Source organism: Halichoeres trimaculatus, unplaced genomic scaffold (genome assembly GCF_033239565.1).
Source record: "Halichoeres trimaculatus isolate MK-OKI-2021-1 unplaced genomic scaffold, fHalTri1.1 fHalTri1_scaffold_11, whole genome shotgun sequence".
Taxonomy (NCBI): Eukaryota; Metazoa; Chordata; class Actinopteri; order Labriformes; family Labridae; genus Halichoeres; species Halichoeres trimaculatus.
This window is the reverse complement of record NW_027437189.1, coordinates 13,930,608-13,945,802: the sequence shown is the minus strand read 5'-3', so window position 1 is coordinate 13,945,802 and position 15,195 is coordinate 13,930,608. Positions and strand designations below refer to the sequence as shown.

The 15,195-nt window shown below is 36.7% G+C and overlaps 3 protein-coding genes across 5 annotated transcripts; all 3 read right to left on the bottom strand.

Annotated features, from left to right (window-relative positions):
- Window positions 1-390: 390 nt before the first annotated feature.
- LOC141798805 (cell division control protein 42 homolog) lies at window positions 391-5,241 on the bottom strand. Of its 3 annotated transcripts, none has more exons than XM_074680658.1 (6): window positions 5,105-5,241; window positions 4,434-4,559; window positions 4,266-4,338; window positions 4,043-4,152; window positions 2,347-2,544; window positions 391-2,208 (listed from the first exon to the last, which is right to left on the bottom strand). In XM_074680658.1, the coding sequence occupies exons 2-6, from the start codon at window positions 4,536-4,538 to the stop codon at window positions 2,119-2,121; spliced, it is 576 nt and encodes a 191-aa protein (XP_074536759.1). In that variant the 5' UTR covers window positions 4,539-4,559; window positions 5,105-5,241; the 3' UTR covers window positions 391-2,118. The 3 variants fall into 3 exon arrangements, with proteins under 3 accessions (XP_074536759.1, XP_074536761.1, XP_074536760.1); XM_074680660.1 differs by having other exon boundaries at window positions 391-1,563; XM_074680659.1 differs by having other exon boundaries at window positions 4,434-4,556.
- A 430-nt stretch (window positions 5,242-5,671) lies between these two features.
- On the bottom strand, window positions 5,672-7,295 carry LOC141799606 (CMRF35-like molecule 3). The gene is made up of 4 exons (XM_074681896.1): window positions 7,213-7,295; window positions 6,743-7,081; window positions 6,267-6,321; window positions 5,672-6,118 (listed from the first exon to the last, which is right to left on the bottom strand). The coding sequence occupies exons 1-4, from the start codon at window positions 7,247-7,249 to the stop codon at window positions 5,968-5,970; spliced, it is 582 nt and encodes a 193-aa protein (XP_074537997.1). The 5' UTR covers window positions 7,250-7,295; the 3' UTR covers window positions 5,672-5,967.
- A 549-nt stretch (window positions 7,296-7,844) lies between these two features.
- On the bottom strand, window positions 7,845-9,220 carry LOC141799607 (CMRF35-like molecule 1). The gene is made up of 4 exons (XM_074681897.1): window positions 9,184-9,220; window positions 8,726-9,094; window positions 8,144-8,201; window positions 7,845-8,011 (listed from the first exon to the last, which is right to left on the bottom strand). Exons 1-4 carry the CDS (start codon window positions 9,218-9,220, stop codon window positions 7,861-7,863), a joined length of 615 nt encoding a protein of 204 aa, XP_074537998.1. The 3' UTR covers window positions 7,845-7,860.
- Window positions 9,221-15,195: the final 5,975 nt, after the last annotated feature.

Sequence of the window (15,195 nt, the reverse complement as noted above, 5' to 3'; positions counted from 1 at the left end):
TTAATTGGTCATTCATGTGTAAAGCCCAAGTAACATTTACTTTGAATGTACCTGGCACAACAGGCTCTTAGGACCTGTCCAGCCAAGATGTTTGGTTTCTTTTAAGCCAATTACACAGTGGAGCAATTAATGGGGAAATTCAGTGGATGTATGAGATGACATGATGTAATCTCTGACAACATCCTCAATGAGGTTAGAAAAAAATTGTAATACATGTTTATTTAAGCTATCAGCAACACTTAGTCAGCTTTGACTTGTTCTGTAATCCAAGTTGAAATATAACTGAAGAATTGATCATTTGTTCTCTGTTTTGTTTCTTTGACATCATCTGTGGAAAAGTGTATGCAAGTTCACAGACAAGTTCAGACAAAACAACATATTGAATGTTACTTTTATTCATAATACTGGTTTATTGTGATGTGAGTTACATTTTGATGTCAAACTGAATAAAAATCAAGACACTCCTTCACTTTACATTTTCCTGGTAAACTGGATTTCAGTGTCACCTCAGCCCCTTGAAATATTGTTATCCAGTATGCAAACATTGTATTCAGTCAATAAGTTAGGAGTTATTCCTTCTATATTTACAAAATCAAGCCAACAATAGTAGAATGGATAAGAAAAAAGCAAATAGAGCCAGTTGGATCACTCAAGCATCCTCTCAGGGGTTCAATCTGAATACATTGTTTGTAAGAACTGCAATTCTTGTTAGATTTAAAATGAGTTTGTTCAGTTTACAAAAGAGTTGTTGAGCAGGGGGTTAGGGATGCTTCTGCAAAGTTCAGCTAACGTGACCTTTAAAAAAAAGCACTCGGGCAAACATCTTTCTGTGAAATCACTTTTAAATGGAGCACAACTCAGAATACAGTCTGTCAAATATTTTCACTTTTATTTCACTTGGGAGGGGATGGAAAGTAAATATGAGGATATGAAAAATGTACATTTCTTGACAAAATGTACAAACAAATATTTAAGTCCTTTGAAGAATTATTTTAATTGCAAGCTATTCCACTTGTGTGGAAGTCTTGTGCAATTCAAACTTGAAGGAAACGGTTATCAGCTAACTCAGAGCATCCTCAGTGTCCTATCATTACCAGTTTGTTTAGCAGCGCAGTCTGAGGGTGTTATTTCCACACCAATATTAAAACTGTTTCGAAGAGCACTTTTTACATTGCCTTAAAACATGTAAACTTGATTATTTCATACGTTTCCTACAGTTTGTGATCTATTAATGATCGGTGTTTACATCGTGTAAGGCCATTAAGTGGCATCAAATCAATACACACAGCATCGAATGTTACTTAAATCTCAAACTGGTGTTAAACACACTGAAAATGTACTTCTGTTAATTCAGTCAGAAGGCAAATAGTTCATGATACCTTAACTCGCATTGGAATGTGCTTGTGCAGCAAACCCTCTTCAGTACTGCTAACCTAGATTTGGAAACTTGTGTGGAGACAGCGGAGGCAGAACTTAGAGCAGAACACATTTACGTCTTTTCTTAGGTTCAGGGGGCTCCAGGGCAGCCAGTATTGCCTCATCAAACACATTCTTTAATCCTTTCTGTGGAAATAAAATGTGAATATTCAAAACAGGGCTCAAAATACAGTGAACATTTTTAAGGAATAAGTGCAGGAAAAAATACTGTGAAAATGGGCAGGGAGATCAAAATTGTCTTTATTCAATAACATTTAACAAGACTCTCCTCATTATCAACTCAACTCGTCTGAGTAAAGACAGAAGCCCATGGGAAACCTTGATGCTGCAGTAGAAAATAAGTATTACTGTCTAAGACAGGATTTTTCATTCGTGCTTCATAGGATGCAACTAATGCTTAGAGCTTGATACCAAGATAACAGAACTTTCATGTATAAAAACAAACTCATACTATTACACAGACCTCCTGACAGCAAAAAGAACAAGATTGGCACGCTTGTCATATCAGGCAGCTTGGATACTGTGGTTAGGCCAAGTTAATAAAAGAGCACACATGAACAGAAGGGGAAAAGTTAATGGGCACCAAGTTTCAAGAGTGCTGTGGTTATTTGAGTGACAGACATCTCTTTACAGTTACTAAGCAGCAGATGATCGAGAGGCAAAGCAAGATGCAAGAAGACATCAGAACAAACAGCACTTTCTCTTTCTTTGAGTTTCTGGGGGCTCTAAAGCAGCTAGGATAGCCTCATCAAATACGTTCTTCAGTCCCCGCTACAGAAAGAGGAAGAAGGAAAAGACAGGCACACAAGGTTTTTAGTCAGGTGCTGTTAGCAAAAGGCAAGGCAAAGTATTTCCACCAATGTTAGGAAACACTCAAACACACACTGAAGTCCAACAAAGAGGTCTTACCTGTGTTAAAGCTGAGCACTCAACATATTTGACAGCCTTGAGGTCACGAGCGAGCTTCTCTGCTGTCTCAGGGGTGATTGGCTTCTGTTTGTTCTTGGCTAGCTTCTCCACTGTGGAGGGGTCATCACGCAGGTCAATCTGAGTTCCTACCAACAGGAAGGGGGTCTTGGGACAGTGGTGGGTTATTTCAGGAACCCACTAGAGGAAAAAAAAAAAGACAAAACAGTAATCAATCAAATGCAGACAAGTCAAAGGTGTCAGATAACATGAATGAAAATGATGGACGCAAATTCAAATAACAGAATGTAATTGTTCTAAAATGGGATGTTTCATTACAAGTCAATATTTGAGCTTGCCCCACTCCCACCCAAAATACTACATCTTATCTCTGCTGATCCTCTACCATACAAAGGAGTGAAATAATTCTCTAGAAAAGGGCATCACTGCTACCTCTTGAATGGATGTAAAATGCAAAATTCTGTTGGTAAAAATTTCAGAAATGTAAACAAAAGGATTCATCAGCATACATGCTAGAAAGAATATGTCAGATATGATCATTCTTGCAAAACTAATGACAGTGCTAAACTTATAAACCAAACAATCAACACTCCAAAAATGTGCTCTTTATCTGTGCAAGTTTACAGCTGAGTATGTGTGAATGATCCATATGACTACTACAGCTTGGTCCCATCTAATTTTGTATTTATTTTTTGTACTTTTCAATTTAGCCAATGGAATCAACAATATTGAGGACTCATAAACACTGAAACAGCATCTTCTTATAATTTCTGAAATGACTGGGTCATTCTTAAAAGTTCATCCAGCGTTTAGTAAAATGCCTCAGGATATGCATTCTGAAATTCTGAATATCAGCAGGAAGTAAATTATACTCATAAAATAATTGCTCCTGCTGTTTTCAAATTTACCAAAAAAGATGACAGTGGCTCATTCCAAGTATGCCTCTCGACTTTTACTGTTATCCAGACCAATAATCATAAGAACCTGAATTATACCCTGTAAAAATGCATGTCTTATGATCAAGGCAGCAACAAGTGAAAATAAAGTCCATGGCCCATATTCATGTCCAGTCACTACACAAACTGGACCATTGTTCACTGCGTACCATAATCGAGCCATAGTATTGGCAACATGCACAACAATTTACAAATTACAACATGAAAGCAAAGCAGGTAAATGTTCAAAGAACTTTCTGGAAACCCCCATCCAACAAATCTGAACTGCACATGAGTAATCTGCTAAGAGAGTGATAAAAATGAAAAATCTTACGTTGCTGTATTTAATAAGTTTTTCGAAGGTTTTTATTGTAAATTTCCTACATATGCAAGGACATAAAGAAAAATCAAAATACTGTTCTTCTATAAAAAAAGTATAAAAATGCAAATAAATAAAAAAATATGGTAATTTGAGTTTGAAAATATAAGGGGAAAAAAAGAACATAAAAATTAAGAAGACAAGAAAAACAACCTATATACACAGTGCAGGTAGTGCAGGGTCGTGATCCCTCCACCCCCAACTGAATTTAATGCTCTGTGAGGGCATTAACCTGGCTTGTTTTTTTTTTTTTTAAACCATTTTTACAAAACAAATTGTTTCCATCCCTATCAGGTGGAGGTGCAAACTGGCCAAGGACAATAAGCTACATCAAGATCCCATCAGAAACACACTTTCCACTCACCTTCTCTTTGACGTTCTCAAATGAAGAAGGTGAAACAACTGAGAAACAGACTAAAAACACATCAGTCTGTGGGTAGCTTAGTGGTCGTAGTCGGTCATAATCCTCCTGCCCTGTGAAGAAAACATCACAAACACATAAACTTACATTATGGACATACAGGACACAATACTTTTATTCAGTTTGAATGCAAATTATGCAAAAAGAACAGAAGTGAGAATCTTACCTGCTGTATCAAATAAGCCAAGGGTGTATGGTTCACCACCAATCATTACAGTAACTGCATAGTTGTCAAAAACCTGTGACAAAAGGATAAACAGCATTCAGTACAATTCTGGGGTCTTGTTTGAGTTCCTGACAACATTTGAATGTGATAATCACTTGAAGAACTTACTGTTGGAACATATTCGGAAGGGAATTTGTTGGTGGTGTATGAAATCAACAGGCAGGTTTTACCCACTGCTCCATCGCCCACCACCACACATTTGATAGTCTGCATCGTTGTGCTTTCTGACGGCTGCTGAGAGAATCCATACACATTACGACATAAATTATTCTATTAATGAGTGAGCCCGAACTCCTGCTGTTTTATTAATAACACTGCGCATGAATATACACCATAATAGTAGATTTAATAAGGCAATGGGGTCAAAGAAATGTGTTTTCTCTCGCATTAGCCAGTTTGGTGTCACGCCCCATCGCAAACAGTACATAAGCTAACGTTGGCTAATGAAAAATATTACTCACTGGTTAAACCATTTGGCAAACAGGATGTTTATACAATAGGGAATGTGTCAAAGCCACGTTACAAAACAGTATACCAAAACTGAAGCTTAACCATAAACAAACATAAAAATTGGTTGAGTATCGGTAAGCAAGTTAAGCTAACATCCTGCTAGCAATCACTCGCTTGTCTGTTAGCTTAGCAGCCGGCCGGCTAACACTACGATGTTAACTTCTACCTGCTAAGTTGCTTTGCCCGAGTTCCAGCCTGCAGGGCAAATATTAAACGCAACATGCGAACCTTTATCATTAATCCATCAGAAATTACTAAAAACAACGTACCAATATCCCTTCGTATCGCAGCTAGTTTGTGTTAGCCGTCTTTTTCGCCGGGCGTTGGCACCAGCGAGCTGCAACTTGCTCCAGTCAGAGAGAGGCTCAGCTTCAAGCCCCACTTCCACCACGGCTGTCAAGCTAGATGGAATACTACCGGAAATGACTTTCAAAGTAAAATGTCCCTATTATTGCGTGGAACACCTGGCACTGGTGGTTACCCCTGCTGATTACATATAACCCAGAAAATAAAGAAAATTCAAAGATATCAAAGTATTATTCATTTTTTACTTCCAAGATTGTTGTATTTAAACGACTTATCAATTAAAGTCTACACAAGCTTCCTACATCCGCTTTTACATTGAAAGGTATTTTTCTTTGTATACATTGTTGGATTGACAGGTGCTGGTGCGAAAGGATTCTGCTGCATAAGTGGTGACGTCACCGCCATAACTCCTTAAAATTCTCACAAAGAGGCTGAATAAGAGCTTAAAACAAGGAAAATTACAGGTCACAGAGATATGAATAAATTTTATTCATTATTAAGTAGTTTTAGTTAAATACACAAGGGTTAAAGGTGGTTAAAATATACTAAAAAATCAACAACAAAATTCCAAACGAATCAATGAAAACATCATGAGAAAGTTAAATGGTATTGTAACAGGGTTGCAGAATAACAGGAATAAACTGCAATCTTGAACAGCTGTTTCAAGACCAAGTACTTCCTGGTGCTCCTGGTGTATAAAGTTTGATTTAAGAGCATCCCCATAGTTCTTGTAGATCATGGTGGGAGTTAAAATGTTGAGGAATACCCAGAAATACATAAATACTTGTAACCCTCTGTATGAAGAAGACTCCAAACAATTGATCAGTCAACCATAAATGTTTTGTGACTTTTGATGTCCTAACTGTTGGTGTAAAACTGTTCTTGTCACAGTTTTTGTCCTCAATGTGAGGATATGTGTTACAACTGTGCAACACAACATTATAATAAAAAGGATCCAACGTAGCATCATCCACAAACTAGATAAAGAAACAAAGCATTTGTGGGGTCAGAATTATTCTTATGCACATTATGTATATGATTTTTTTTTTCAAGATAAGCATTTTTGAATATTTAGTCAAAATACACATAATCAATGTTAAAAAAAAAACAATTTTGTATCCTCACCTTGTTTCTTCATGTGTAACAAAAGGAGTGGAAGTGGTCATTGCTGTTGTCACTGCTAAAGAGAAAAAATAAGAAAAGGAAAAGGGGCAAGATGTGCCATCACAAGGAGCCAAAATGTATAATTAGGTTTCATATCTGGATGAAATATCTAATTTTTCAATGCTATAGAATTCTAACTTTTTTGTAAAAACATTGTGGAAGGGAGGTCAAATTATTTTGGCAATAATTTGAACCAGCATGAACATGTCATGGTGGTGCGGTATTAAAGGACAATAAAATAAAATAGTAAAACTCAACATAACAATGTGTCATCTTGTCTGAAAAGACCTTAGACAACAGGGGTGATACATTTCTTGTTTTGTGTCTTAGCTGACAACAATTTGATTTTTCTAGCTTAAGCATAAAGTAGTCTATACTTCTATGCTATGTGTACTTTTGCAGTAAATTTTTTTTACCTGACCATGTGATGCTCCTACCTGTTTCAAAGAGTTTCAGCCGGACACCAACGTGGGGGTTCCTTCCATGGTCTGCGATGACACACCAGTACATGCCCTCATCACTCTTCTTTAAAGAGGTCATGGTCACAGTGAAGACTCCTGCCTCCTTGTTGTCCACAATTGAGCTTCTGTTGTCACTTTTTCTGTTCTTGGGGGTCTTCAAGACTATTTTACACAGCTCATACACCGACCCTTTGCACCAGTACTTTGTGTATTCTCTGAACTTCTGGTCGTACTGGCACGCAATAATCACAGATCCTCCATAGGCTCCTGTTACCCTCTCTGGAGCTGACAGCTGCGCTGAGTCCACTGAATGCTCTGTGAGCCAGAGGAGACAAAGGACTGGAGCTGCAAATATCAACATAATCATTGAGATGCAAGTCAAACAGCCAGTTTTGATTATTTTCTTTCTACTGTCTCATTTAGCATTTTAAAAGAGCTGATTTTACCACTGAAGAAGTCAAGGAGTATCCTGGAAGTCCTCATGCTGGAACTAGAAGGGTTGATTTGAAGCAGAAGTGTGAAAAATTTAGAGGCTTCCTCTTATTTATTGAGCAATGTGGTGGTTTTGTGACATATTCAAGTGTGTGCAATGTTTAACTCTGTGGGCTTCTGTTTGTGTCTGAAAATCCCACGAAGCATCGATGCATAATTATGACATTTCAGATACAGTCAAATATAAAACAAAATCACAAAAGACAGTTTTGAACTCAAACAGCGATAAAAACATCATAACAAAGAAATCCCCTATGTACTATACTGTATTTAAGAAGGTTGCAGAATAACAGAAACAAACTGCAATCTTTAATGGCTTCAAATGCTTTCTCCACTAAAAATATACACGCTTCAAAATACAACCATATGTAAGATTTTTTTTGCAATAAATTGTGCTTTACCAACCCTCTAATAAAGTAGGTTTTCTGAAAGCAAATATCAGCAGACACAGTCGTGTAACTTCTTGCAGATACAATCAGAGTGATAATACATTTTGCTTGAAAAGCATAACAAATCAATGCATAACAGACAATGGTGTCTTTACAGTGTGTTGTGTTTAGTTTAACAGAGCCTAAAATGAAATTGACTTTTGCATTAAAATCTTAATCATAAATGTTTTGTGAGTTCTGATGCTGTAATTGGTGGTGTGGTGATGTTTTCCTCATAGTTTTCATCCTCCATGTGATGATATGTGCTGCTACTGCACAACACAACATTAAACTGAAAAGGATCCAACGTAGAGTCCTCCACCAGCTAGATTTAAAAATAATAAATAAATAAATAAAAATAATAAAAAACATCCGTGGGATTAAAATGATTCACTGCTGTTATTTTTTTTGCCAAAATGTTGCTTATCGATGTTGGGTAATGAATCTATATTCTCACCTTGTTTCTGCGTGTGTAATAAAAGGAGTTGAGATTTCAGTGGTGGTTGTTGCAGTCGCTGCAGAAAAGAGAAAAAAATAATATTCAAGGAAAATGAATGAGAAATTGAGGATTAAATTAGCTTCTCAGGTGCTTCTGTCGAACAATACCCAAGTTATAACAATTACCAGGTATAATAAGCGACAGTGAACCTGCAGGAGGGAGTTTGTGTTTGGCACAGGTTTTCCAAATTCAACTGATGTGAAAGCTTAAAAATATCAGTATTTAGAAAACTGATCTATTTCTAAAACTTAGACTAAGTTAAAATGTGGACGACAATAAATTTAACGATGTTATAGTAATTTTCTCTTGAATTAACATTCCTTAGTTTATAATCACTGGTTGGATGTATGCTTAGGGGAAGCTTTGACTTGAAATAGCAGACAAACACCTATACATTATAGTGTAATACTCTTCTTTTTTTCATGTCTTAGCTAATAAAAATAGAATTTTTAAAATCTAAATTACCAGGTTTAGCCTTCAGCTATACCCTGTGTGAGCATATACAAACACTAAGATCACTTAACATTGAATGACTTTTACCTGTGTCAGAGAGTTTCAGCCGGACACCTTTGCGGTTGTTCTTCCCATGTCTTGAGATGACACACCAGTACATGCCCTCATCACTCTTATTAAGAGACGTCATAGTCACAGTGAAGACTCCTGCCTCCTTGTTGTCTACAATTGAGCTTCTGTTGTCTCCATTTCTGTCCCTTGGGGTCTTAACCACTATTTTACACAGCTCATACACCAACCCTTTGCACCAGTACTTTGTGTATTCTCTGAACTTCTGGTCATACTGACACGGAATGATCACGGATCCTCCATAGGCTCCTGTTACCCTCTCTGGAGCTGACAGCTGCGCTGAGTCCACTGAATGCTCTGTGAGCCAGAGGAGACAAAGGACTGGAGCTGCAAATATCATGTGTAACATATATTAGACACAAGTTCAACTGTTTCAGTCATTTTCTCATTTAGCATTTTTAAAAAGCTGATATTACCAATGAAAAAGCCAGGGCGTATCCTGGAGGTCCTCATGCTGGAACTAGGAGGGTTGATTTGAAGCAGAAGTGTGAAACATTTAGAGGCTTCCCCTTATTGGTTGTGCAATGGGGTGGTGACATATTTTGCTTTGAGCAATGTTTAATTGTGTGCCTGATTGTGTGTGAAAGCCCTACAGAACTTTAATATTTCCCCTGTAAATTTCGTCCCTTTTTGCACGAAACTTCAGAGCTCAATGTAAAGTGAGTGCTGTTACTAAAGCAGCAGGTGGCACTAAAGAGCAGGTTGGCAGAGGAGATCAAAAGAGTTGATATCCTGCAATTTTTCACTGTATGTGAACCCAACAGTTTTAGTACAACAAAAGAGAAGCAAATAGGGATATTGCAGAGTCTGCACTTTGTCACATCCTGTGTTACATAAGTATTTGTCTCTGTGGCTAAACCAAAATCTATGCTGAGAAATCATTCACAGTCAGGATGAACTCATATATCTATCTATTTATCTATCTATTTATCTATCTATCTATCTATCTATCTATCTATCTATCTATCTATCTATCTATCTATCTATCTATCTATCTATCTATCTATCTATCTATCTATCTATCTATCTATCTATCTATCTATCTATCTATTTGTCTGATACCTTTCATGAAGTGTATCATTCTTGCACAGAGTTACAGCTTTGTTAGACGTCATTGTTGTACGATTGATTCTTCTCTCTTCCCTTATCACCAGTCACAAGTTCCTCTTTCTGCAGTGGTCAGATGTTGGGCTATTGATATCGGTCTAAACAAAAGTTTCTCTCCATCTTAATCACTGAAACCCCCTCTTAGGAATTTGTACGAGGCAACCAACTGGGAAAATTGAACCACAAAAAAAACAGAAAAAAGAAAAAAGAAAAACACTTAATACTGTCATGTCATATTTTGAATCACAAACTGATAAATTTTGAATCCTGCCTTTGGTTCTATTCAACTCCTGTAAGAAAAATTTAATTATGTAACTGCGACACTGTGGGGGAACTTTCTACATGTTGCATGAACAACTCCACCCATAAAAAGTTGGGTCGTTGTGCGCAATGTATATAAAAAAATCTATGTGGTTTGAAAATCATTGAGACCTAACATTTAGCTGAAAAGGTGCAATAAAAACATATAATAGGCTGAAATTGTTTGTCATTTTAAAATTAATGTCAGCAACAGGTGAGAAAAAATGTTTTGATTTGTTTTATGTATTTAGTGGGACAGTACATATTACTGAACATTTCAGCACAGCATCAATGTTATGCCAGAATTAGCCATAAGATTTTCATCCCTGGCAGGTCAAAGTAGAGTTCATAACAATTGAAAAATTAAAACAATACAAAATACAGATAGCAAAAAATCCCACATCCTGATGGCATAAAATTAAAACACAATAAGCTACAGTAATGTCATCTTTATAAAAAGTGCAACAAAAGCATTTAAAGTTCTATTTAATGAGACATTATGCTACTCCTGGAGTACCACATGAAAGGTTGCCCCCAATTGTCTGACCTAACATTTCAATAATCCACAGCACACAAGTAATAAGTATGCATTTAGAAACTAGAACAGACGTAACAAAACACTGAAAAAGTTGTGAAATTCAGGAAATTAAAACCTTTGAGTAACATCTCCTATCCCCTCAATTTGAAACAGGTTAGTAACATGACTGGGTATAAAAAGGGAAATGGAACTGAGTCTCTAAGAAGTAAAGACAGAAAGAGATTCACCACTCTGTGGAAGAATGAATGAGCAAACAATTCAACAGTTTTTGAATAATTTCACAAAGGTAAAATCTTAAAGAATTTGCATTTCATTTCACCATCTACAGTACACATTATTACCAAAAGATACATAGAATCTGGAGAAATTCCCTTAAAACAGGGACAAGGCCCAAAAACCTAGATGACTGTGATCTTTGGGTAGTCAGGTATATTTGAGCCAAAATTTTTGTTAGCCTGGCCATAATAACATGTAGTGAGGATGTTACCTCAGTAACAAACATCTGAAGGCCCGTCATGATGTAACAGTGAGTAGGCCAGTTTTTAAAAATAAGGAGCCTTTAAAATCCAGACCTTTCAAATAAATTTCTCCTTGTTTTCAAAAGCAAGGTCATTGATGAATCATTTGTCTGAGTTGAGGAAACTGTTGTCGACAATGTGTTCCTTAAGGTCAACCCAGGCAAGGAAAAACAGAACTGTGCTGGTGACACATGCATGACTTATAAATGGGTTGGAAAATTGGTTACAACACCCACAGGCACAATGTTTTTTGTTTTTTTTTTCTTCCAAAAACATACTTTATGGCTTATTTAGCCATTTTTCTTTAATAATGGAATGACCAGGATTAGAATTCACACTATACCTTTCATTTTTGACCAAGAAATGTGTTTTAATTCAAGACAGAACCTGACATTTTTTGTTTTATTAAAACATAAATATACAACTGTTGTTAATAAGTTTGTCAAATCTCAAGTTTTTCTGGTGACGTGTCATTTTTTTTGTCCAAACTGTTAACTTTTTCTTAGTCTTACACTAGGTTTGGATTAATGAGCCTGTCAGTCATGGCCAGAGTTTGCCTGCGGAGTATGTGCTTGGAGATGTGATAAGTAATCACACATCACGTTGTAATTAAGCACATTTTGAAACCTTGTCTGAAACAATCTCTTGCAAACAAACACCTTTTTGGCATGTGCCTCATTTTATTAAGTGTGAGCAAACTGGGCTCTAGAGAGAGTGTGAGTGTTAGCTGGCCATATTGTACTGAGTAGTCATGGGTAAAGTAGTGTTTGTTGATGAGGAGTCAGTGCTGCTTTTTTTCTCTAAGCTTTGAATAAAACCTATCATAGCCCTTTTAATGGGAATTGTTTATTGTGAGTTATTTATTTTTGCTTTACCATAACAGCTTTGATGTCAGTTTTTGAAGGACATAAGATATATCATGAATTTATCACTTCCTACCAACAAAATTTGCAAAGCATCATGTATTTGGTCTGCTAAGATATGTATTTTGATTAAAGGGCCTATCCCTTACTTAATTCACTAATTGAGAAATTATGTGAAGTTCAGGCCACCTCCTAGCCTATTCTATAAATAATAACATCACATGCCTGTGTATCCACCTTTAGGAGGCCCGTGTCATGCACCCAAGAGCTGAAACTGGATTGGAGCTTTACAGTAACTTCAATGTTTCAAGAAACAAATGAGAAAATATTCTTTAAGAAAAGTTGTGATGTTCTGAGTTGTCACAAGGTACAGTGTTAAATATTGTCAACAGTTTATAATTTTTAACAATAATATAAGCTCCTGTGGACGTCATCCTCTATCTGACATGTTTTTACATTTAACAGTTTATATTTGTACAATAATTTCGTGAAAAATTGAAACAACTGCTCTCTTTACCGCCTTCATTTTACAACACAGTGAAAACCCCTGGTCAAAAAATAAATGAAACTGCAGTTCTTCCAGATTCTGCTTGAGTCTGGCAGCCCACAGACTTGGAACCACATACACACTAAGCCAAAAAAAATGACTTTCACAGCGCTGATGATCACACTGGCTCAAGTCAGGCTGACTTGACTGACAAACAGGAGCCCTGTAGCTGACTGTAAAGAGGATGATGGCATGCTTCTTTATCTCATCTAAACTTAAACAAAGCAAGCTGGGGTTCAGCATTTCAAATACGGCCCTTATCACAACAGACTTTAAAACTTCTATCAGAAACAGATGGGTGACATCACTTCACCATGTTTTAAATAGTCGATGTGTACAACATGCCCATTTTCAGATAAATAGCAATAATAGAAAGCAGACAAACAAACAAATACACATAGTACAGGTTTTCTTTTTTTCATTCTGCACTACTATAGAAACATGGTGGTGCAGAAAGGCTGTCTCACACATTAAGTAAACAGAAAAGGTTCATTCAAACTTAACAAAAACACAATGGTTTTTGTTTTCAGGTGACACTAATTTCAACATGATTATGTGTATTACACTCTTTCACAGTAGAGGATGGTCCACCATCCCTACGTCCATCCTCTTCTCATTCACTGGATTCAGAGTTATCTCACTGACAGATCACAAGCAGTCAGAGTGGGCAGTATATAACATCTTCCACCACCATCACCAACACCAGAGCCCCTCAGAGGTGTGTCTTGGGCCCCTTTCTTCACACCGTCTACACTACTGACTGCACCAGCCCATCATCAATCACCACGTACTTCAAATACTCAGATGCCATCACCATTCTTGCACTATTGTCTGACAATAAATCGGATCAAGTTATTTGGACTCCATCTCCCATTTCACACAATAGTGCAAGGACAGTTTCCTCCAGCTGATTGCAACAAATACAAAGACTGTCCGTCAAACTCAGAGCACTCTGGGTTGCGTGCCACCTTCTGTTGTAACTTTATCAAAGCATCATCCAACCCATTATCCTTTACTGTTCCCCCTGCTACTACAACATGCTAACCACCTTTAACAGAAACAAACTCACAAACATCACACACAGATCCTCAAAAATAATAGGTAACCTTTCTGAACTCAACAACAAAACCATTACATGCAGAGCAAGCACCACAAGTACTTGACCTCATCCACTCTACTCATTCACATTCCTCCCATCTGGATGAAGATATGGGTCTATAGCCTGGAAGAAGGCACATATCAGCAGGAGCTTTGTCCCCTCTGCCATCCCTCTTTTGAACAAATTATCCAAGTGACTGTTGTGAGTTGTATGTATGTGTATCACACCAAATGACAATGTGTATGGCTTTTTTTCTGTGAGTGTAGGGATGTAGAGCTTACTTGTTGGTATGTGTGTGTGTGTTCTTTTCATTTATCTTTTTGTTTAAGACAATAAAAGAACTATCTATCTATCTATCTATCTATCTATCTATCTATCTATCTATCTATCTATCTATCTATCTATCTATCTATCTATCTATCTATCTATCTATCTATCTATCTATCTATCTATCTATCTATCTATCTATCTTCAAATTCTATGAAGTTTGTTCTGCTTGATGCAAATAAAAAGGTAGATTTTCCATTTTCAAACACTTACATTGTTTTGTTCTTACACTGTGTGTTTACAAATGTTTCAGCAGTCAGAGCTTTTTTAGCTTCATTAACTCTTGTGAAAATATGAATTTATTACACTAACTGGGTATACAGTCACCAGAGGAGGCTCCTCTGAGGATATTTAGCACTATTCTGTTTTTAAAAGCATATTTGGGAGTATCTTTCTCCTCTCTGAGGTTTAATTAATTTCTTACCTGGTTGCAAATTTGCTGTTCCAACTCAAATGTTTCAGATATGATAAATCCCTATTGGGTTTATTTGTGCCATGGTGACTTAAAGTTGGAAGCAAAACAACTTACAAGCTCACACAAATTATTTAGTTAACTCCATACTGGATACTTTTTATCTGTTGCATTCAATGGGAGACGAGAGCTGCCTTAAAGAGCAAAGCCTAGCAAAGCAACAAGGCTCCTCTTCTGATGTCTGCTGCTGGAAAGAACACCATTGATTCTGTTTATCAGGGTCCTGAGTTAGGTCAGTGAGCAATTGAAGCACTGTGTGTGATGTTTTCAATCTTATTCACAGCAGCATCACAGTTTGGGTCTCAACCTCAATTTCTAAAAGATCAATAAAAGGTTGTTATCCATCTGTGTTAAATATTTGATTCTGGTAGGTTAAAACAACATCACAAAAATACTGGTTAATTCTCAACAAAATAAACAATTCCAGGGACAACCTGATTAAATACATCAAGTCAAATCAATCCACGGAAAGAATACAGCACTTTTTTCTTCTACATGTGGACAGGTATGTCAAAATGTTAGTTTCCAACAACACAATGCTTATTTTCAATACACCTTTTATTTCGTTTGAAAGACATAAAACTCTGATAAATTCTACCAATTGATGAGAAAAAAGGAAAAAAGACCCTGTCCTGCAATCAGGGCACAGCTGCTGAA